Raw genomic sequence first — 21,869 nt, 5'->3', positions numbered from 1 at the left:
TCTCTCTCTCTCTCTCTCTCTCTCTCTCTCTGTGTGTGTGTGTGTGTGTTTGTGTCTGTATTGGTCACTTTGCTTGAGAGTTTCTTGGAGCAGCACTGACCCTGGTTAATTAGAACCCTCTGCTCTAATTAGCGCCACTCTAACGAGCTTGATAAGAAACTGGAAGAAAGGGGGAAAGCAGGGGGACGGAGGGAAAGAGAAATGGAGAGAGGGCTGGAGGAAGGAAGATAGAGAGGGAATGAGAGAGAGAGATGCGCGAATGGTGGAGGAGATGAGGACAGAGAGAGATGGGGACAGAAAAAGAGAAAGATGCAGATTTGAAGAGAGGGACAGAGAGGTAGAGAATCCTGGGGAGAACCTTTTTATCTCCCATACTTCAGACATCTCTGTGCTCTCGTTACGTCATCCAGAGCTGTCTCCACCTGTGCTCCGTTCGGGACACGTCGAGGAACTCTTCTCTGCTTAAGAGCAAGTGCACTTGATACTTTCCCAGGCAGTCAAGTGACCCAGATTTCCAGTCACTCATGTACTTTATAAAAAGCACTGATGGGACTTTCTTACAAGATTCAGCCCTGTGCCACCCGCTCGCAGCTCTGAGCCCTGTAATGAGAAACAAGTCAGAGAGCCAAGCGCTCAGTCTCAGCTGTGTGGTATACATTTATGTATTACAAAAAACATACACTGGCCTTAAGTGTTTGAGTGTTGTAGGAGAATGACATCTAACATGCAATCTGGTATTAAACTACAGTATTCTATATCTAGTGCCTTTCAATGCCGTGTCGAATGCTACCAGTGCATACCAGTGGTCTCATCGATGCGTGTTAAAGTGGGAATACCAGTGGTCTCATAAAGTGGGAAGACAAGTGACTGGACCATCAGGAGGTCTGTCAGGAGGATCTCTGCACTATCACCATGATCTTCAGGTCTTGAATCTTATATGCAGGTCGGCTATCACCATTTTCCCCCAGAGGACAGATGGCAAGCATGATTTCCGGGTATGGAATAGCCAGCTAATTCGCTACGCCGGCTACAAGCAGGCCGACGGGTCTGTGCAGGGAGACCCCGCCTCCCTGGAGCTTACTGAGGTGAGACTTCAGATGGTAATGACATTGGCCTCCTCAGAACACGGGTAAAACTCAGTAGGGTGACGTTCTATTATTAGGTATCTTTTAAATTAAAATAAATAAAAAAACCACAATCACTGCAAAGTGAAAAATCATTAAAATGATCTTTATAAAGCCTGTGTGTTGTGTGCATGTGTGTGTGTGTCAGGAGAGACAGCATGTGTCCTGAACCCCCTGTTGCTGGGCTGATTATCTAGTGCAGCGTGATTGATAATTACAGAGGGAAATTGCAGGTTTTCAAAAAAAAAAAGAAAAGAAGTGGATATTTCTGAAGTGTAGCCCTTTTTTTGGGGGGGGGGGGGTGGGGGGTGGGATGCACCCATTACCAATAAAACATCTTGTAAAAGTCCTCTATCATAACTCTTATCTTTGAGTTACTATAATGTAATGTGAGTGTTTTGTCCCTGCACCTCAGATCTGCATACAGCAGGGATGGAAGGCCCCCAGAGGACGCTTTGATGTCCTGCCCCTTCTGCTCCAGGCCAACGGCAACGATCCTGAGCTGTTTGAGATCCCAGATGACCTTGTGCTGGAGGTGGACATCAGGCATCCTAAGTGAGCAAGATGGCAGTGTGCTAATCAGGATGGTGGAGAACTCCATTAATCATTGTTAACTTTAAAATTTTCCTGAATTTTAAAATTGTTCATTTAATTCAGGGGGTTTTGGGGCTGTATTAATGTATCTGGTACAAAAAATGTTGCTGGATAAGTTAACACATTTACAGTGGTGTCAGCCACATTAAAAAATCCAGGTATTCTTCAATATCCTGTTTGGAGTGCTGGATTACTGAGGCTCTCTGCACAGGGACCTGGCTTTGCTAAGTTTAACGTTCTCCAACAAGCCAGGATTTATGAAGAAATGTCTTGAGTAAACACGACTAGATACTTATCACTGTAACGGTGTTGGCATGCTCGAACATAATTAAAAGAGTGGAGGAGAGAAATGAAATCTTCGTTTTTACTGCCCAGCTAAGCTATGTCGCTAAGCTCACAGAGTGTTACGGGAGTCATTCCTGATACCAGAACTGCTTCTGAGATGCCAACGGAACTTCTAAAGCAGAGATAATGGCCTTACCATGTCCAGTGAGACACCTGTCCCAGTGTCCTAAGTGAGGAGTCATGTATGTGACAGAGGAATGAGTCACAACCAGGTGCAGCACGCAGAGGGGCTGTGGAGTTGTGGAGTTGTGGCGAGACTTCTGGGCTGGCGCTCCTGTCCTAAGGGCACTTTAGTGCTTGGTGGAAAGAGAACAGAAGCCAAAGGCAGAATTGGCCACTGACGGAACCACCTGAGATGCCTGCAGGTGTTGCTGTGACGATAATGACACATTTGGCAGGGTGCACGGCGGCTGCATCAAGGGACGGGGAAATTAAAACAGTTGATTTGCGGGAGGTGACACGTACAAAGTGGTTGAAACCACAGGATAGTTCAGCTAGGGGACCGAAGTTGAAGAGACTGTCGGGTATATCACATTTAGATGGGCCTGAGAATTCTGTTGGTGCCTTTTTTTTTTTTCTTTTTTTCATCTCAGCTATAACAAACTGCCTTCAATCCCTTCAACAGCTGAATAATTGCCCAATGCATGTGTTTAATCTTGAACTCCATACCACACATCCCCCTCCCCAGGTCTGCGACCTTAGAGAGAGCCGTCTGAACTCTTTTGATTAAAGAGCTCAGACGGTGATCGCTGTCTGAATTTCGGTCATCTCCGTCACCCAGGATTGAACGTTTCAAGGAGCTTAACCTGAAGTGGTACGGCCTGCCTGCTGTGGCCAACATGCTTCTGGAGCTAGGGGGCCTGCAATTCACCGCGTGTCCCTTCAGTGGCTGGTACATGGGCACAGAGATCGGCGTCCGAGACTTCTGTGACAGCTCCCGCTACAACATCTTGGAGGTATGAAGGAGTGAAATCACTCGTGGACCGGCCGAGAAACCTCGACGTCTGTCAACATGTGAGATGGATATCGTTAGCGCAAAGACAGCGCTTGAACTTTCCAGTATCGTAAGCCGTTCATTGTTATATGTGGTAATTGGGAAATATGCTAACGTGACCTTTCATTAGGTGTTGCTCATACTTTGCTTGGTTAAACTATGACTTGTTCTTCCCCCAGCTAAACACACAGCAGAGCTAACTGCTACTGGGCTGGGCACTGCACTGATCGCCACTGCCCGCTCCGTGCTATGCTAATCACTGACACGGGAGCTAATAGCTAATGACATTCTTTAGAATATCCCAGTTACAAGGTTTCATGCTGATTGGACAGTATTGCCTCACTAACTAGCCACCTCTGAGATTACGTCTATGACTGTCATAAATTCCTTCTTTCATTCAAACAACTATTACCTTATGCTGTTCTATACTGGCTAATAACCACAGAATTCAATTGTAATTATTCACAGGATGAGATGTCAAATATCCAGTGCCACATCATTAGAGTTTTACAAAGGGCCCATGCCACTCACCTCGCAATAGACCAACCAAGCTGGCAAGCTTTTCATAGGGGTCATTAGGTAGCCACCTCACTTCATCTGTGTTTCACTAAAATAAGACCACAACACCTCCAGAAGGCTCAGCAGTGAGGCCTGGCATCCCACACTCTCCCCCTCCAAGCTCATTTTTGAACCAGCCAAAACCTCTGTAAACCCAGACTAGCATCTCTGGTGACTGCCCCACTGATCCTGTTAATGCATACCCAGTGCCACCAGTTACATGTGGCCTTTTTGCACTAAATCAACAGCACATACTGCATTCATCACCTGTATTTACCCACTTTCTAACCAGTAAAACCCATACTGACTTAGGCCTAACCAGATTGACAAACTTCTAGTCTTACTGGGTTTAATCGGAATCACCGACTACCTACGATTATCATTTATCTTCTCTAGCAACCACCGAGTACACGGCACAGGTTGTCAGTGTTGTCATGCCATCCATCTATGTCCTGAGCGACGGGATCCAGGTACAGTCCTGCAGCCTGTCCCCACCTACAAGCCACATAGAATTAATTAGCACCCTAATTATCACCTCCAGCAACATCATAAACACATAAAAACGGTGAAATCGTACCGCTGCCAGGATGCCAGATACTCTCCGGTATTAAAACAGAACTAAATATCTTCAAAATAAACCTTAACCAGCCTAGTAATCCTGTTTGGTACCTGGAAGAACCCAAATGGCTTCCAAAAGAGATGATACGATACCAAGCCGAAAAAAAAAAAAAAATCTGCTTATGCCAACCTGTGAGAAATGATGAGTGTTATGGATATAGTGATACATGTCTCTCTGTGTTCATGTGCTAAACTGAAATGTTGAACATAGGCATGTGCGGTTAAAGAAATAATGTTCAGCTGGCGCGGCGCTGCCCTCAGGCTGGTACATATCTCATTTCCATCACTGTGTTGTGGAGGAGGAAGTCCACACAGAGGTGATATCTAGGCAGCCCTGCCTGTGTGATCTTTGCTGGTGCCTTTCTCTGCCTATCATGTTTGTAAAGAAGTCCCTGCGATTGATTTCTGAGCACTGCTTTTGGCTTTTAAATGGATGGTTTGCTTCGGAGTGGCTAAGATCATGGATAATAGATGATGGATGGAGATGTCCATACTTTCAAATGACGCGACTTCCTACTATAACAGGAAGTGGCTAACATAATGGGGCTGGACACCAGGAAGACGTCATCTCTGTGGAAGGACCAGGCTCTGGTGGAGATCAATATCGCAGTGCTCTATAGTTACCAGGTATGGGTCTGGCTACCAGCATGGGAAATGTGTTTGTATGTGTCTGAACCTTTTATAATTCACTGATAATGCACAATGAGTTAGTGCAGCTTTATCAGTTTGTCAACCCAGTCCTCTGGTGCACATTTGCACTCTATCCCATGTCTTAGCATGGCCAAACCAAGCCACTAAGAATGTTAAATACCTGCTCCAGGGGTGTCGGAAGCTGGGACAGAGCAAAAACGTGGACCGACTGGAGCCTTAAGGGCTGGGTTGAGAAACACCGGGTCGATGTGTTCGGATTAGTTTCATGAGACCTCACGGAGCCAGTGTGTATATGTGATACACAGATGTCCAAGGTGACCATTGTGGACCACCACTCGGCCACAGAGTCCTTCATGAAGCACATGGAGAACGAGTACAGGGTGAGGGGCGGTTGCCCTGGTGACTGGGTGTGGATCGTACCCCCCATGTCGGGCAGCATAATGCCTGTCTTCCACCAGGAGATGCTCAACTATCGCCTCACGCCCTCCTTCGAGTACCAGGTACCCACCCACAAGGCTGCGGCTTGGCCAACCGAGTGGGTGACGTGAATTGTGCCTTAACCCTACACTCGGCTGTTGATGCAGTAGTTTGAAGTGTAGCTTAGTCATGCTGAAGGGTATTTTTTGAATCTGTGTCATCACATTTATTGTATACAATTAAACATATTTAAAAGAGAAGAATAAAGTATTTTATTTATCGAATTTTAAGGGCTTTGTAAAGAAAGCTTTTTCCTTAAGGTCTCTGCTTTAAAAAAAGTAGCACTACACATGACACTCACATTTACGCATGAAGAGTATTACTGATAGTATTGATGAGGCTTCTGAATGCTTAAGGATTCTCAGAGGTACTTGATGATGATGATGATGATAATGATAAATTTTGATTTCTGAATGTAATTATTGGGTGCTCTTCCTGCTCTCCATTTCTCTCTCTCTCTCTCTCTCTCTCTCTCTCTCTCTCTCTCTCTCTCTCTCTCTCTCCCTCTCTCCACAGCCTGATCCATGGAATACGCATGTGTGGAAAGGAGTAAACGGAACACCCACAAAGAAAAGAGCAATCGGCTTCAAGAAACTTGCTAAGTGAGTATGTGAGGGAAGACCCTGCATTACTTTCACATGCCGCCTTTTCCCGCCCTGCATGCTAAATTAAAAAGCTTTTTACGGTAGATCAGCAGGTTTCTGACTGCTCCTTGCCCTGCACATCACAGCCTTGACTAATCATTTTCATCTGTACCTACAACTGACAGCCAGTGCTTTTGAAACCTCCAGCGAGTGCATCTTTGTGCTGCGGTGCGGAGGGAAGCACAGTGCGGCACGGGGAGTCGGAGCACTTCAGCTCTCTGGTGTTCCGGGCGCTAATCGTCTGGCTTGCCGTCTTTTTCCTGCTCCGTGCTTGTGGAAGCCGCTGTAATTGCGTGCGGGATGTCAGGAGATGAGGCTCTGTCGAGGCCTCGCAGGAGCCGGAGTGGACTGCTGAGAAGTGGCAGGCTACACTGTGAGATGGGGGGATGTTGCTTGGCATGGAGGCAAACAAAGGGATTTGTGTCAGTTTTCTCGTCAGTACGTTATGTCGGATATCAGATGTTAAATGAGCATTACTAGACAAATAACCAGAAGATAAAGATGGCATGGGAATAGTTATGCTTCTTGGTTCTGACACAAACAAGCACCCACAGAGTGCTTCTGCAGTCAGGAAATGGGCAGAAAGCAAATGACTTTTTCTTTAAGAGTGGGGTTAGGGTCACAGGTAGGTATGCAGTGAGGGTCAGGGGTCAAGTTCAAGATCATGAGAATCCTTCACCAGAAAAATACATTAAAGCTCCTACAAGAGAGAAATTTAAAAATCTTTGTTTATTTTTTCCCTTGTCATTTGTGTGTGTGTGTGTGTGTGTGTGTGTGTGTGTGTGGGTGTGGGTGTGTGTGTGGTTTGTAGGGCCGTAAAGTTCTCAGCCAAGCTCATGGGACAGGCCATGGCAAAGAGAGTCAAAGCTACTATCTTGTTTGCCACAGAGACTGGCAAATCTCAGGACTATGCAAAGACGCTCTGTGAGATTTTCAAGCATGCTTTTGACGCAAAGGTAATGTTGCACATGACATCTGAAGGAAACTGGCTTACCCAGGGTTTTTTCAGTGCTTCAAATCCCTAACAAACACGCAGCGTCCTCAGTGCTCAGCAGTGAGATGCTACAGACGTACTCTGTGACTCACAGCTCAGATTGCCCTGTGTCTGTGTTGTTTCGATTGGATCACAGCAGATTTTGCCATGACTGCAGACAGCAGGGTGGCAGATCAATTTCTCACACTAAAGCGTCTTGTGCGGTAACCCGGATGGCAAGAACGCTTCATTCGTCACAATCTCTCTTCCGTCCATGCGGAAATCTCCAGGAGACATGTAGGCATTTACCCGACTGAGTGGCTGGCTGCAGTTTAAGATAAGATCACAAAACACTCTGAGCTGTATGAGGCTTTTGGAAAAACAATATGTGCACACAGACACACACTCACACACACAAAAGCCACATCAAAGTGGAATGCTCAATCAAGCACTTCTCCTCCGAGGGGCCATGCATTTTTTACGTAATATAAAATAATCATCTTGTATGATCTTACTGCCTTTATGTGACGGAGATGCAAATGACTTGACTCTCCATCTCCCTCCCTACCTGCGTTAGTCTCTCTCTGACTCTTTAATTTCTCATTCTCTATCCTCTGCATCTCTCTCTTTCCCTCTCTGGCTCTCTCTCTGGCTTGGTGGCCTGAAGCCATTCATCGTTCTACGTGCTGATGCGTCATCATTCTTAATTGGGCATCAGTGCATTATCACCTCATTGTAGGCTGAGGGAAGTGTTGATCATGGCAGCGTCCCTCAGAGCACGGTGCAGGGACCAGGGTGAAATGTGTCTCCCATTCTAACGCAGCTGACTGGCTCACACGTTAGCTTGGCACAGCCCACGCTGCTCTGAGTGGAAACGTTCTGTGCTTTGAGCCCTACTCTGAAATCAGAGCTAAAGATTACACCTACTGCAATACTTCACCAACTACACATATAATAAGACTATACCTACCACGCCTACGATAATTCAAGGCAGTGAGGAGTTTTGAACGCTTCCCTCAGTCTTTAACAATGCACTATGTTAGTAAACAGAATTTCCCTCTGGAAATGTGACCTCATTTTGCCATAGAGGCGAGCTTGAAATTTGATTGACAACTTGAAACAGACTTTGTCAACCTGCTCTGTCAACCATGTGAGACATGTGAGATGACTTGTCTACCTTTTCTTACTTTTTATTTACCTTCATTTAGACTTACTTTACCTTCTAGAACCTTCCAAATTTTAGAACAGGCATATAGCAACCAAGCCATGCCAGTTTTCACACCCTCGTGTTCTATGCACTAACAATCTAAAAATGCACCCACTCAAGAACATCTGAAAGTATTTTCATATGTGAAGTCTGGAACACCTGAGATGAATATATTATATATCCATTCTTTTTGGAATGCAAGTGGGAATGTATGTGTTTTGGAAAAACATTCAATTGTTGGAAAATGATTGTTGTTGTTGTTATTATTATTGTTATTAGGGTTAGGGTTAGGGTTAAGTCCAAGTTTAAGTCTGGGTTCTGGAACATCTGAGAACTGCTTCGTTACAAGGCGCAGTCTGCTGGAGGCTCCTCACTGAAGGTGATCTTTTGCAGGTCATGTCCATGGAAGACTATGATGTGGTGCACTTGGAGCATGAGACCCTGGTTTTGGTGGTCACCAGCACATTCGGCAATGGAGACCCACCTGAGAACGGTGAGGTGGGTGATCCTGGCACACTCATGAGAACCACGTCCTGCCATTTGGGTTCATCTACTTTTCTTGCTTCTGTTCATCTGCACACATCCTTCAACATCTTGCTGTTTTTGTTCTTTCACAGTTACGGTTCCTTTTTCTCTGCTCACGTCTGTCACATCTTTTCATGCACTCCTGATGGCTGCTGATTTCAGACTCCTAAAAGGTGTAAGATGGATAAGTATCTCTTTGTTTTCTGTTTCTGCAGAAATTTGGTGCAGCACTAATGGAGATGAGACACCCCACCACAAGTGCAGAGGACAGAAAGTTAGTTTGTGTGTGTGTGTGTGTGTGTGTGTGTGTGTCTATAAGTGTGTGTCTGTAAGTGTGTGTATGTGTGTGTACTTGTGTGTGTTTATATGTGTCAGTGATACAAAGGCACATGTGCAAGTAATTCTCTTCTCTTCCTCCCACCCATCTGCTTTCCCATAATTAATTTGTGCACTGTCCTGTATACACATGAACATAAACACACACGCGCTCACACACACACACACACACACACACACACACACACACACACACACACACACACACACACAGGAAAAGCACCAAAAACCTGATAAACCTGAAGCAAGTGTTACAGAGTGCTGAAATTCAGGCACTACAGAGAGAATAATAACGATCCCCTGGTGAAGGGTTATGAAGAACTGCAAACTCTTTTGAGATGGTTTTGGAGCAAGATCTTAACTTCCTGATAAGGTGTTTACAATGTTTTAAAGCCCTTTTTTTACCTATTGTTAGTCACAACAGTTTTACATCATGTTTATTTTAATTTAATACATTCACTATTTTCATTTCCTACATCCAAAACCCATGTAATGTCAGGGCTAGCAACATAAGAAAGGTGGCGGCACGCGTGTATGTTCCTCCTTTACTCGATAACGCGTCTAAGGATGCAGGACAAGGAACAGACAAGGTGCAGAGCCTAAACAACAAGTCTAGAAACAAACAAAAGAATGGAAAATAAGGCACTACACACGAAGACAAAAAAACAAAAACACAAGAGAACAAAACCCCAACACTTAGAATGCACTAAAATACTGGCAAACAGGGCAAAACGTGAAGGACTATAACCGAGTGAACTAAATATCAGTAATATATGCTGAGAAAAGGTGGAAACAGGGAGGAGCACAGAGACAAAACAAAACCACAGGGCTCAGGTCTAACATAAAGGGGAGAGACAGACTGGGGAATATCTGACAATCCAACGGTTTTCCAGGATTTACACACATACACACACAAACACTTCAGGCGATTCCTTCCACAGTCCGTAGGAAATGTTTGTGTGTGTTTTGTTAAAGGAGCTACAAGGTGCGGTTCAACAGTGTGTCCTCATACTCGGACACCCGCAAGTCCTCCAGCGATGAGGCTGAGCCCAAGGCTAACTTTGAGAGCACAGGACCACTCGCCAATGTCAGGTAATATACCTTAGTGTGTGTCTGTGTGTGTGTGTGTGTGTGTGTGTGTGTGTGTGTGTGTGTGTGTGTGTGTGTGTATTAGCAACAGCTACTCTACAGCATGTATGTGCACCAGTGTCACATAGTTTACAGCGTGTGTGTGTGTGCCAATGTCCGGTTCGCTACAGCGTGTCTGTCCTGCATGTGACTGAATAAATAAGAAAAACGCTAAGAAACATCCCAGTTTGCAGTTTTGCCATGTATGTATGCCTTTGCCTTTGTCTCGTTATAATTTCTGTGAATTATCCTGTGAATTCACCCTCACTGTGTGTGTGTGTGTGTGTGTGTGTGTGTGTGTGTTTGTGTGTTTCTAACACTTTCTCTTCCAGATTCCTGGGCTTTTACCTGGGTAGTCCACTGAATGTATGTTTTTGTGTTAAAGTATTGCTTTGGGGTGCAAGTCCAGACCACACAGTATGTGTATGTTTGTGTATTCTTGTGTGTGTATGCGTGTTTGTGTCCATGTATGTGATCGAGGGTCTATGAGAGAGGGTCTGTGAGAGAGAGAGCATTACTTACTGTTTGTCTGTCCAATAGGTTCTCTGTGTTTGGCCTTGGTTTATGGGCCTACCCACGCTTCGACATGTGAGTGTTTGTGTGTGTGTCAGTGTCTGTGTGTGTGTGTGTGTGAGAGAGAGAGAGAGAGAGAGAGAGGCATAACTGGCTTTTTCTTTCTTTGCTAGGTTCTCAGTCTGGCCTTGACTCAGGGCCTGCCCACACTTTGGCTCGCGAGTGTCTTTGTGTGTGTGTGTGTGTGTGAGTGCAAGTGACTCTCTCTTTCCTAGGTTCTCGATGTTGGGCCTTGGCTCAAGGGCCTACCCACACTTTGATGTGTGTGTGTGTATGTACGTGTGTGCGTGTGAATGTGTGTGTGTGTGAGTGCCTGTGATGGTATGTGTGTTTGTGTGAGAGCATAACTGACTCTCTCTGTTAGTTTCTCAGTGTTTGGCATTGGTTCACAGGCCTACCCACACTCTGATGTGTGCATGTGTGTGTGAGCGTGTGTCAGCATAACCGATTCTCTTTCTACTAGGTTCCTGGTGTTTAGCCTTGGCTCACGGGCCTATCCATACTTCGGCGTGTGTGTATGCATGTGTGTGACAGAGAGCATAACTGGCTCTCTCTCTGCTAGGTTCTCGGTGTTTGGTCTGGGCTCACGGGCCTACCCACACTTCTGTGCATTTGCCCACGCCGTGGACACGCTGTTCGAAGAGCTGGGTGGCGAGCGCATCCTGCGCATGGGGGAGGGCGACGAGCTCTGTGGTCAGGAGGAGGCCTTCAGAACCTGGGCCAAAAAAGTCTTCAAGGTAGCATGGCCAGGAGTGCGCAGCCACGCCCACATTCCGGTCCACATGTACGGTCGTTCTGTCCTTCGTACATCGCCCCTGTTGTATGAAAACCTCCCAGCTCCCAAAACGGAAATTTATAGAAGAAAAAAAGTGTTTTGAACTCAGCATCTGCCAAAAGCCTTACAAGATTATTTTTTTTTTTTCCCAGTTTGGACCACTTTGATTGGTGTTAGGAAAAGCTGATGCTTTCAAATGGTGTTAAAGAAAAACAGACAAACATGGAGTAATGAGGTTTGGTAAGGCAGCAGTGGTGTTAAATGTCATTCTGTTTTTTACGCTGAGGAGTTGGTTTACAAGTGTTGCACAGTAGAGAAGTCCAGACCTAATGAGAAGTGAACTACATGTGACAGACAAACCCTAGATCTGGCCTGAACCCTCACCTGTCCACGCTCATGTCAGGCAAAATCTCAACAAGGATTCTTCTTTATATTACATATAGTAAACAAACAAGTAGACCGTTTTTTTTTTTTGGTGAGAGTTTTGTGTGTAACAAATTTGCCTCACAAATGCTTTAGGCCCCAAAAATGAGTACTTCTCCCTTTTTCTTTCAGGCTGCCTGTGACGTGTTCTGCGTCGGCGATGACGTGAACATCGAGAAGGCGAACGATTCACTGATCAGTAACGACCGTAGCTGGAAGAAGAACAAGTTCCGCCTGACGTATACGGCCGAGGCGCCCACCCTAACGCAAGGTGTGGAACACTGGCCAGACTCGCCACACCGTCACCCCTAAAGCCCTGTACTTAGACATATCCTAATCCCCCAAACCTCCTCGCAGTGCAGGCGTGTTCACTCATGGCTGCGGTCATAATAACGTGCGGTATGAGACAATGTGTGACTTAGGCTCATGGTTCTAAAAACCTGAGAAATACTGTGTGTGGGACCTGGCCTTTGACATGAGACTTTTGTCACGGTGTGTGATGTATAAGCACACAGCAGCGTAACTGTGCACACTTCCTCCTGCAGCGCTCTACAGCATCCACAAGAAGAAGGTCTATGGGGCAAAGGTCATACTGCGTCAGAACCTGCAGAGTGTCAAATCAAAGTAAGTGAGGAGATCACACGCAACCCCTGGCCCCACATACACACAAAAGTGAATGCACTGATATCAGCCTAGTTATGGAGTGCTGCCACTCACTCTCTGCATTATAATATGAAGCATGCAGGCCATCCTGGTGTAAAGCACATAGGTGTTGGATAGAGCCTGTACCCACTGCTTATGTCTTATGTCTTACCTCTTATGTCTGAGCTTGAAGAATGTCCTCGTAATGTCACTGCCCAGATCTGCAGAGCAGCACAGACCTAATCTGGAATCACTCATGTGCTACAACCCCTTACACCAGGAGTAGAGCGGGCCTGCCTCTGTCTCAGCTCCTATCTGCTCTCATCCAGTCAGACGAGACCCCTCTGGTGCACCTCTGTGTTAGAGTGTTAGGAGCAGGGTGGGGTAACTTTATCTTAACCTGTAGGACAGTACATTTAGAGGAAGTCATACAGGATTCATTGATTAGCATCATATTAAGCACAATGTAAAGAATCCCTTTAAAAGAGACTACCTGCCTATTGGGAGCCATATCTAAATTATAGACAGTGATAATATCTAGGGTTGTGAATCTGCGACTGCAAGTCAATAGCAAATTTACCATTGGACATGCTCAGTGTTGTTTGGATGCTTGGCCAAACCTTTTAACACAATATGCTTGTCGGACAACAAATTGTGTCATTTCCCAATAACTTTCTTGAACTAAGTGTCTGCAAACTTTTTTTCCTGAAGCACAGAACATCAGAAGAATTAATAAGATTGCGTCCAAGACCATTTTAAACGAATGTTCCCCTGACACTAAAGAGAGAGGCTTGTTGCTATTGCTGTTTGTGGTGATGGTCATGGTACCTCACCATGACTGATGGGCAAACGCCAGTGAATTTATGTAAATATCCTCTCAGAGGAGTTGACAGAGGATTGATATCCTCTCAGGGACTGAGAGACGACCATGTCACTATAGATGGAAACCTTTTTACTATCAGAATTTTTAACTGCACTTTGGTTTTAAATGTAACTGCACTTTTACTTACTAGAAGGGCCGAAATAAAATATTTAAATTGTCTTTATTTTAAATTATTAATTCCTTTTAATATTTCACTGTATTCTTTAAAACTATTTAACTTTATTTTCTTTTTCTGCTTAATTTTGGCAAATAACTTCCTGAGGTGATAGATCTCAGAATGTAAAAAGCTTTATTATTCTGTGCATTCTGTTCTTTATAAAGCAGTTTGTAAATTGTGTTTAAGAAAGTGTTATACAAATAAAGTTAATTATTACTGTTATTATTCATGGGAACAGCCAAGGTATTCAGTGCTTGAGCACTGGAAGCACACTCCACCAGAGAGTGACATTCTTAGAGCGCACACTCCACCAGTGAGTGACATTCTCAGAGAGCACACTCCATCAGAGAGTGACATTCTCAGAGAGCACACTCCACCAGAGAGTGACATTCCCAAAGTGCACACTCCACCAGAGAATGACATTCTCAAAGTGCACACTCCACTAGGCAGTATCATGCTCTGTACATGCAGTAGGGCACCAGGTGGCTTTCAGAAACCCCTGCTTGTCTGTAGCAGGTCATCTGTTAAATCTATTACAACTGAAATCATTTGGTGGTTTTTGCTCCCCTCGCTCTCAGCCGGTCCACCATATATGTCCAGCTCCATGCCAACAACCATGAGAGCCTGAAATACCTGCCCGGAGACCATTTGGGCATCTTCCCCGGCAACCACGAAGACCTGGTGACAGCCCTTATAGACAAACTCGAAGACGCTCCTCCTGCCAATCAGATTGTGAGGGTGGAGTTTTTGGAGGAGAGAAACACAGCATTGGGTAATGACAAAATTAACATCTTAATAAGCATGCAATCCTTTTTAAATATAAAGTACATGTTATATGCACTACTTATGTGGTTCTGCTCATAAGTGAAACAGTTGTGAAAACTGAAACAGTTGTGAAAACTGTGTGCTTCTAGTGTTTTGTACGAGTGTACATCTTTATAAGTGTACACTTTACAGAGCAGAGAAAGAAGGATGGAGCGAGCAATCCATTAGCGTGAGTCTGAAAAGTCTGAAGCCACACTGTGGTGCAGTGTCGTGAACTCATTACACATTTTAGAAATGTGCCTAAAAAAGGGGATTGGTCAATGCCTCCAGTTAACATCCTCGCCTCAGGTGGTCTTTCGCCGACGTCCGTGCCAGACGGGAGAGCAGACCCTCCTCTTGCCGTAGCAGTGCCTTTGACCTTTGACCTTGGTCCACTCTCTCTCACTCCCCTGTAGGGGTAATCAGCAATTGGACAGACGAGAGCCGCATTCCTCCCTGCACCATCTACCAGGCGTTCAAGTGCTTCCTGGACATCACCACTCCCCCCAGTGCTCTGCTGCTCCAACAGTTCGCCCCACTGGCCACTAGCGAAAAACAGCGCAAGAGGCTGGAGGTCCTCAGCAAGGTGATCGCAGGCACAAACCCGCGCCCCACGCACCCGCGGATACGCAACGCAGCCACGGAACAGTGGGCGCCGCAGAGGGGAACACTAGCACGGGTGCCGTCGCATCGCCACGGACCCTGGCACAGAACGACAATCAAATAACGCACGCGGCGCACACATACAATGCAGTCACGCCAAACCCTCTTGAAAGTGCATTTTGTTGTTCTTTCAGTTCCAGGCCAAATTGTCGCTTTACTCATCTCGGTAATGCGTTCGGCTTCATTGTGCCACACTTCCTGCGCGCACAGCTGAAGACACAGCACCGCGCGTGACTCCGGCTTCGCTTTTCAAATTAGCAGCAATTTTCTCAGTCAGCTCGTTCATTAGCCCTCCGACTCGCTCGCTTCCCGGCACCAATCAGTTAGTGTCAATGCCGTTTTCTTCTGCCTCAGAAATATTTCCCTCTCACTTCCTCCCCCCCCGACACGCTTTGCAGATCTCTACCGTGTTGCTAAAAATGGTTGCCAAGGCAATGGCTCACCATTGCCTGTTGGGTCGATTCTGAACTGATGGAGTGAATGAGAGGGAGAGAGAGAAGGAGAGAGGGATAGAGAGAGAGAGAGAGAGAGAGAGGAATGAGGGGAGAAGAAAAGTGAAGGATGGAGCACAAGGAGGAAAGGATGAATGTGTTGGCCTTGTTTTCCACGATGCTCCCATGGACAGATTTGCTGGCGGTTCATGCGAGCTCACTAGAGAATAAGATGGAAGTGCTGTTGTGCACTCTTGTGTTCTTAGGGTTAGTGATGTTCACGTGAACTCATGCACCCCGCGCTTGCATGTGTGAAGGCTGTGAGAGGTGTTAACGTTGCTATCACTCTATCGCCTATGACAACTCAAGATGCTGTTGTCTCTTTTATGTAAGTAAAAAAAATAAGATGTATCCTTCTTACAGGCTCTTTGAGTGGTTTCATCGGAGAAACTGCCCTGTCACCTATAAGATTATAGTGGGCGTCCTGAACGCCTGTATTGAACATTCAAGTCTCAACTGCTTTGACAAGTTAAACCTAGAGCACAACAATTCAAGGACGGCACGTTGGTCATCAGGAATGCTTTGAATGTTCACTGCCCCCTTCGAAGTAGTTTCGATTTTCATTTTCCTAAACATTCTAGAAACCTTCAGAAGATTTGCACATGGCCTTAGGTGTGTCTTTAGAATGTGGGTTAAACTCCCATAGATCCTTCAGGATGGTTCTGTTCTGTTTTCTGTGAGCAGGGTCTACAGGAGTATGAGGAGTGGAAATGGTATAACAACCCGACCATGGTGGAGGTGCTGGAAGAGTTCCCCTCCTTGCAGGTGCCATGCACGTTGCTCCTCACCCAGCTCCCCCTGCTCCAGCCCAGATACTACTCCATCAGCTCCTCGCCAGACCTCCACCCGGGTGAGGTCCACCTGACCGTGGCTGTGGTCTCCTACCGCACACGGGGTAAGAGGGGCTGGTTGACTTCTGATCACCCTTTGCTGCCCCTAGTGGATTTAGAGAGATATTTGTCCAGAGCAGAGGTGGCCATCTCTGACCTCATAATGACTTGATTCAATTAAGACAATTTTGGCATGATTTGAATTTGTTAAAAAAAATACACCAGTTGACCAGACAAACGATTTAGAAAGTAATGGAATGTAGACAGTTCTCTGAAACATGATGCAGTTCATTCAGCGTCTTCCGATCTGAAGGTGTTGGAGCACTGCATTAATTACTGCTTCCGCCAGCCCTGAGCGTTTCCAAGTTCTCTGAGCTCAGAAGCACTTCGGTTCTTGTGCGCAGGACAAGTCCCTCTCAGGCCTCTAAACCCTACTGTTAATTTTAGCCTGCCTGTTTTTCTCTAGCCCATAATTAGAAGTAGTTTCCAGCGGAAGCGGTAGCGTTCGTTTCTGCAGTGCAGTGAAGTCCTGCTCATTTTAATATGCTCTTTTGGCAGAAACAGGATCAGTTCTCCCCATGTGCTAGCTGGGAAGATTAGATGTTTAATGGGAAGCTCTGACCTTTAAGGAAAACTGCCATGAGGTCTGCCATTGTCCCTAACGAGCTTGAGATATTCTGTGTTATATGGGGGAAAGGGGGGCTTTTACTTGAAATATTAACTTTGGTTTGTTGAGGACTGTGGGTTTTAATCTGTTGGGCTTTAATAACTCATTTACATTAATTCCAGAGTTGATTAGTGGATTTGTGTGGTTGATTTGTTGATTTGACGCTTTGTCCATTATGTTAAAATGTAAGACAGCTCATCATTCCCACATATGAGGTGATCTCTCTCTTTCTCTCTCTCTCTCTCTCTCTCTCTCTCTCTCTCGTCCCTCACTAAATGCGCTGTAAACATGAAATGATGTGCACAATAGCATAATTGCCAGTTAAATTGCAGTAGTTCTGCTCCATGTGAAGCATGCACCCTCAGACCCCAGCGGGCATGTTCACTAGGCACCAGATTAGTGCTGGCGCAGCGGCATGCCACAGGACTGTGTGTTCCTTCCCCTGCAGACGGTGCCGGTCCCATACACCACGGCGTGTGCTCCTCATGGCTCAGCAGCTTAGAGCCGGGCGACATGGTCCCGTGCTTTGTCAGAGGGTAACGTGATCCTACACTGCACCGTTAAGATCTTGATACATCCACTTCAGTTCTCAGACTGTAAATGCGTACGCCAGCCCAGTGGTTAATAACGTAGCCTGAAGTTGTGCTGAACGGATCGGATGTCGAGCTGTGCATAGTAAAATTACTAGTGCTCATTTCTAACACTTCAAGAGTTAAATGATTCGTGAGTAACGGTAATTGTACCAATTATACTGCCATAAGCTGTCATGAATGCACTTGATATATAACAACATGATTGGATCTATTGTATGACTTGTGATGGAATATTTTAAATGGATTTACATTGTCTGCATTCCATTACAGGGCACCAACGTTCCGCATGCCAAAAGACAGCAAGGTTCCATGCATTCTGGTCGGCCCGGGCACGGGGATTGCCCCCTTCAGGAGCTTTTGGCAACAAAGACTCTTTGACCTGGAAAATAAAGGCAGGCCTTAACCTTAACACATAAATTCACTGAGTGAGCGTGCACGGTTCCATGTCCATTTCAGCAATTCTTGTTTGCCATTTTCAATTCCGATTCAATTAGCAGTGAAATCAGAGTGAAATCTGAGTGAAATATATAATTCTTTTATGTATTGTCACTGCCCACACAGGAATCAAGTCATGTCCAATGATCTTAGTGTTTGGGTGTCGACAGTCACAAATGGACCACATCTACAGAGAAGAGACGATCCAGGCCAAGAACAAAGAAGTGTTTGAGGAGCTCTATACTGCATATTCCCGTGAGCCTGGAAGACCAAAGGTAATGCTTACACCCGCTTACACTTGCTTACAGCCAGCTAGTGGAAAATCTAAATTAGCTCATGACAGTAATAACAAGAATAAGAACAGGAATTTATCCAGTTTACAAAGTTAAAAAAGACAATAATATTTGCTTGTCTTAAGTTTCTTCTAAATTGTGTTCAGGCCTTCAACAGTTCGTGCTTTCAGTTTCATATTCATTAACAGCTTTTTCAACATCTTCAGATGCGTTTCTTGGATGACTAACAAACCTGAGATATATAAACCTGAATAACGTGAGAGATCTATTTGGAGCATATCTTACATTCATTAAACGCAGATATGGGTAAGACCACAAGGACATTGAAAAATGAATAAGGGAATTTTCAAATCAAATTAAAAATGAATGAAATAATGGATCACTTACAATTGGGTTGCTTCCCTGGAGACGGTAAGCTGTATGTAGTGCAAGGTGTCACAAGGTCGCGTAATGTGCGAAGGGTCGAGGTGCTTAGAGGAAGATGACACCGCACACTGCTGAAGGAAGTGACATTCTGCCGTGAGTCATGCTGCCCTGACTCGAACGACGCCGCTCTGGCTCGAACGGCGCCGCTCTGTCTCGAACGACACGGAATATTCTGCTGCTGCACAGAGCCTGCCGCTTGCCACGCTTGTGACAGAACACGGCCATATCTGTCGGGGTGAGAGGAACGATGAACGCAAGAAAGTCTCGACGGTGCTTGGACGTCTCCTCGGTGCAGTTATGTATATAACGCTGCCATATAGCCTGATGCTTTCTTTCTTTCAATTACCATCTGTCTCCCATTCCGTGCTCTCTCTCTCTCTCTCTCTCTCTCTCTCTCTCTCTCTCGTTCTTTCTCTCCCGCTTTCTCTCACCTTCAGAAATATGTTCAGGATGTCCTTCGCGAGCAGTTGTCGGAGACAGTGTACCGGTGCCTGAAGGAGGAATGGGGCCACATCTACGTGTGCGGAGATGTGACCATGGCAGGCGACGTCCTCAAGACCATCCAGCAGATCATCAAACAGCACGGCAACATGTCCCTGGAGGACGCCGGCTTCTACATCAGCAAGCTGAGGGTACAAGCTACTTCCCCTCCCCTTACAACCTATATTTACGTGCTGATATTGCACCCAAGGGCTGCAGATTAATACTGTTAAATGTGCCATAAATCACTGGATGCACATGGCATAATACATACTCTCAGCATGAATGGCAAGGCATGAAATATATATGCTTAGTGGTAGCTCAGTTTCTTGGTTCTTTATTGAAATGGGACCTGTTAGGCTTTTCCGGGTTTTCCCTTTCATTTGTTGTGTTATGTAGCTTTTTGGGCATGTAAACGGTCTGAAAAGGTACAAGGCCCAAAGTACGCGCCAGAGAGATTAACTCTGTCCCACAGCAATCACTTTTCTCAGCCACCTGAAAAACCTCCTTGGAATTCCAGTTCTTTTCCTTTGTTACATGATGATGCGATCTCATAACACAATACTTACTGCCTGCCGATAGAAAAGATTGTCTAGAACAAAGTAGGCAAGATGACCAATCAGAGCACACTAGGCTCATCAGGAGGTGGGGCTTAAAGACAGGTGCTCTCATAGAGCGTTTCAGACAGGTGAATAGAGTCATAGAGTATCTGTCTTTGTATTGTATACATTCAAGTAGAATTAAAATTAGAAACATTGAAAATGCGCATATAGGGCCTCTTTAAGTAGTCCCAAGAGACTGGCACCTGGCACATTATTTGTCTCCTTAATTAGGACCAGGAAAGGTTATACATTCTTATGTTCTCTCATTTTGTCCCTTTATATCCTTTATTAAGTATTTTCTGTTTTTCTGTGAGCCTTTTCTTCTGCTTTGGCACCTTTTTTTCAGGATGAAAATCGCTATCACGAAGACATTTTTGGTGTTACTCTGCGAACATACGAGGTTACAAACCGGCTCAGATCAGAATCCATCGCGTACATAGAAGAAAGCAAGAAAGACTCAGATGAGTAAGTGTCTCTCTCTCCCAGCCCGACCCACACTAGAGAACGTTTTGCTCTATTCATTTTGATGTCAGTAGATTCACTAAATCTCTGTCCAGCTAAGTTAATGTCCCATATATCAAGATCCAAGAGTCAGTTGTGAGTTAGCAAGTCTACCCGTGTATTTCACGTAAGGGATGTACCACTAGCATGTTTTCTGAGAACTGCATTTTGGGATTACAATTTGGCCTGCCTTTGTATGGCTATTCTTCCTTTTCCTGCTGTCATTAGAGTCATTCAGGCATTTTATTTGTGAGCTGTAATGATTCTGTTGGCCTAGAGTCATTGCTCCCTTTTTGTAGACTGGCCCTGCACCCTGTAGATTATCACAGATACCCTTTGTTCCAGTGTGCTGGAATGCCAGCGGTAACTATAGAAACGGTGGATGAGAGCATGCTGTCAAGTAAGAGGATTCGTGGCTAGTGGGTTGCTCCTCTCGTTTCTGTGCCGCTAAGAGCCGTACTCCCACTACGCTCTCCACCAGAGCCGTGCTCCCACTACACCCTTCAACAGCCATACTCCCAGTACGCTCTCCACCAGAGCCGTACTCCCAGTACGCTCTCCACCAGAGCCGTACTCCCACTACGCTCTCCACCAGAGCCGTACTCCCACTACGCTCTCCACCAGAGCCGTACTCCCACTACGCTCTCCACCAGAGCCGTACTCCCACTACGCTCTCCACCAGAGCCGTACTCCCACTACGCTCTCCACCAGAGCCGTACTCCCACTACACCCTTCACCAGAGCCATACTCCCAGTACGCTCTCCACCAGAGCCGTACTCCCACTACGCTCTCCACCAGAGCCATACTCCCACTACGCTCTCCACCAGAGCCGTACTCCCACTACGCTCTCCACCAGAGCCATACTCCCACTACGCTCTCCACCAGAGCCATACTCCCACTACGCTCTCCACCAGAGCCATACTCCCACTACGCTCTCCACCAGAGCCGTACTCCCACTACGCTCTCCACCAGAGCCATACTCCCACTACGCTCTCCACCAGAGCCTTACTCCCACTACGCTCTCCACCAGAGCCATACTCCCACTACGCTCTCCACCAGAGCCGTACTCCCACTACGCTCTCCACCAGAGCCGTACTCCCACTACGCTCTCCACCAGAGCCGTACTCCCACTACGCTCTCCACCAGAGCCGTACTCCCACTACGCTCTCCACCAGAGCCGTACTCCCACTACGCTCTCCACCAGAGCCGTACTCCCACTACGCTCTCCACCAGAGCCGTACTCCCACTACGCTCTCCACCAGAGCCATACTCCCACTACGCTCTCCACCAGAGCCGTACTCCCACTACGCTCTCCACCAGAGCCGTACTCCCACTACGCTCTCCACCAGAGCCATACTCCCACTATGCTCTCCACCAGAGCCGTACTCCCAGTACGCTCTCCACCAGAGCCTTACTCCCACTACGCTCTCCACCAGAGCCATACTCCCACTACGCTC

General features: G+C 46.1%; 1 protein-coding gene across 1 annotated transcript in view; it reads left to right on the top strand.

Annotated features, from left to right (window-relative positions):
* nos1 (nitric oxide synthase 1 (neuronal)) overlaps nucleotides 1-21,869 on the top strand; it is a 43,616-nt gene that overhangs the window by 16,182 nt on the left and 5,565 nt on the right. Inside the window, exons 8-28 of the mRNA XM_035530295.1 lie at nucleotides 944-1,085; nucleotides 1,540-1,679; nucleotides 2,845-3,019; nucleotides 4,759-4,860; nucleotides 5,190-5,384; nucleotides 5,878-5,963; nucleotides 6,817-6,961; nucleotides 8,579-8,683; nucleotides 8,926-8,984; nucleotides 10,022-10,138; nucleotides 11,310-11,484; nucleotides 12,078-12,216; nucleotides 12,491-12,569; nucleotides 14,206-14,399; nucleotides 14,848-15,017; nucleotides 16,270-16,480; nucleotides 17,531-17,618; nucleotides 17,946-18,067; nucleotides 18,237-18,385; nucleotides 19,267-19,461; nucleotides 20,258-20,376. Coding sequence (XP_035386188.1) covers nucleotides 944-1,085; nucleotides 1,540-1,679; nucleotides 2,845-3,019; nucleotides 4,759-4,860; nucleotides 5,190-5,384; nucleotides 5,878-5,963; nucleotides 6,817-6,961; nucleotides 8,579-8,683; nucleotides 8,926-8,984; nucleotides 10,022-10,138; nucleotides 11,310-11,484; nucleotides 12,078-12,216; nucleotides 12,491-12,569; nucleotides 14,206-14,399; nucleotides 14,848-15,017; nucleotides 16,270-16,480; nucleotides 17,531-17,618; nucleotides 17,946-18,067; nucleotides 18,237-18,385; nucleotides 19,267-19,461; nucleotides 20,258-20,376 — 2,907 coding nt within the window. The remainder of the gene's footprint in view (nucleotides 1-943; nucleotides 1,086-1,539; nucleotides 1,680-2,844; nucleotides 3,020-4,758; nucleotides 4,861-5,189; nucleotides 5,385-5,877; nucleotides 5,964-6,816; nucleotides 6,962-8,578; nucleotides 8,684-8,925; nucleotides 8,985-10,021; nucleotides 10,139-11,309; nucleotides 11,485-12,077; nucleotides 12,217-12,490; nucleotides 12,570-14,205; nucleotides 14,400-14,847; nucleotides 15,018-16,269; nucleotides 16,481-17,530; nucleotides 17,619-17,945; nucleotides 18,068-18,236; nucleotides 18,386-19,266; nucleotides 19,462-20,257; nucleotides 20,377-21,869) is intronic.

The sequence above is a fragment of the Electrophorus electricus genome, chromosome 9 (assembly GCF_013358815.1).
Source record: "Electrophorus electricus isolate fEleEle1 chromosome 9, fEleEle1.pri, whole genome shotgun sequence".
NCBI lineage: Eukaryota > Metazoa > Chordata > Actinopteri > Gymnotiformes > Gymnotidae > Electrophorus > Electrophorus electricus.
This window is presented reverse-complemented; position numbering and strand designations above follow the sequence as displayed.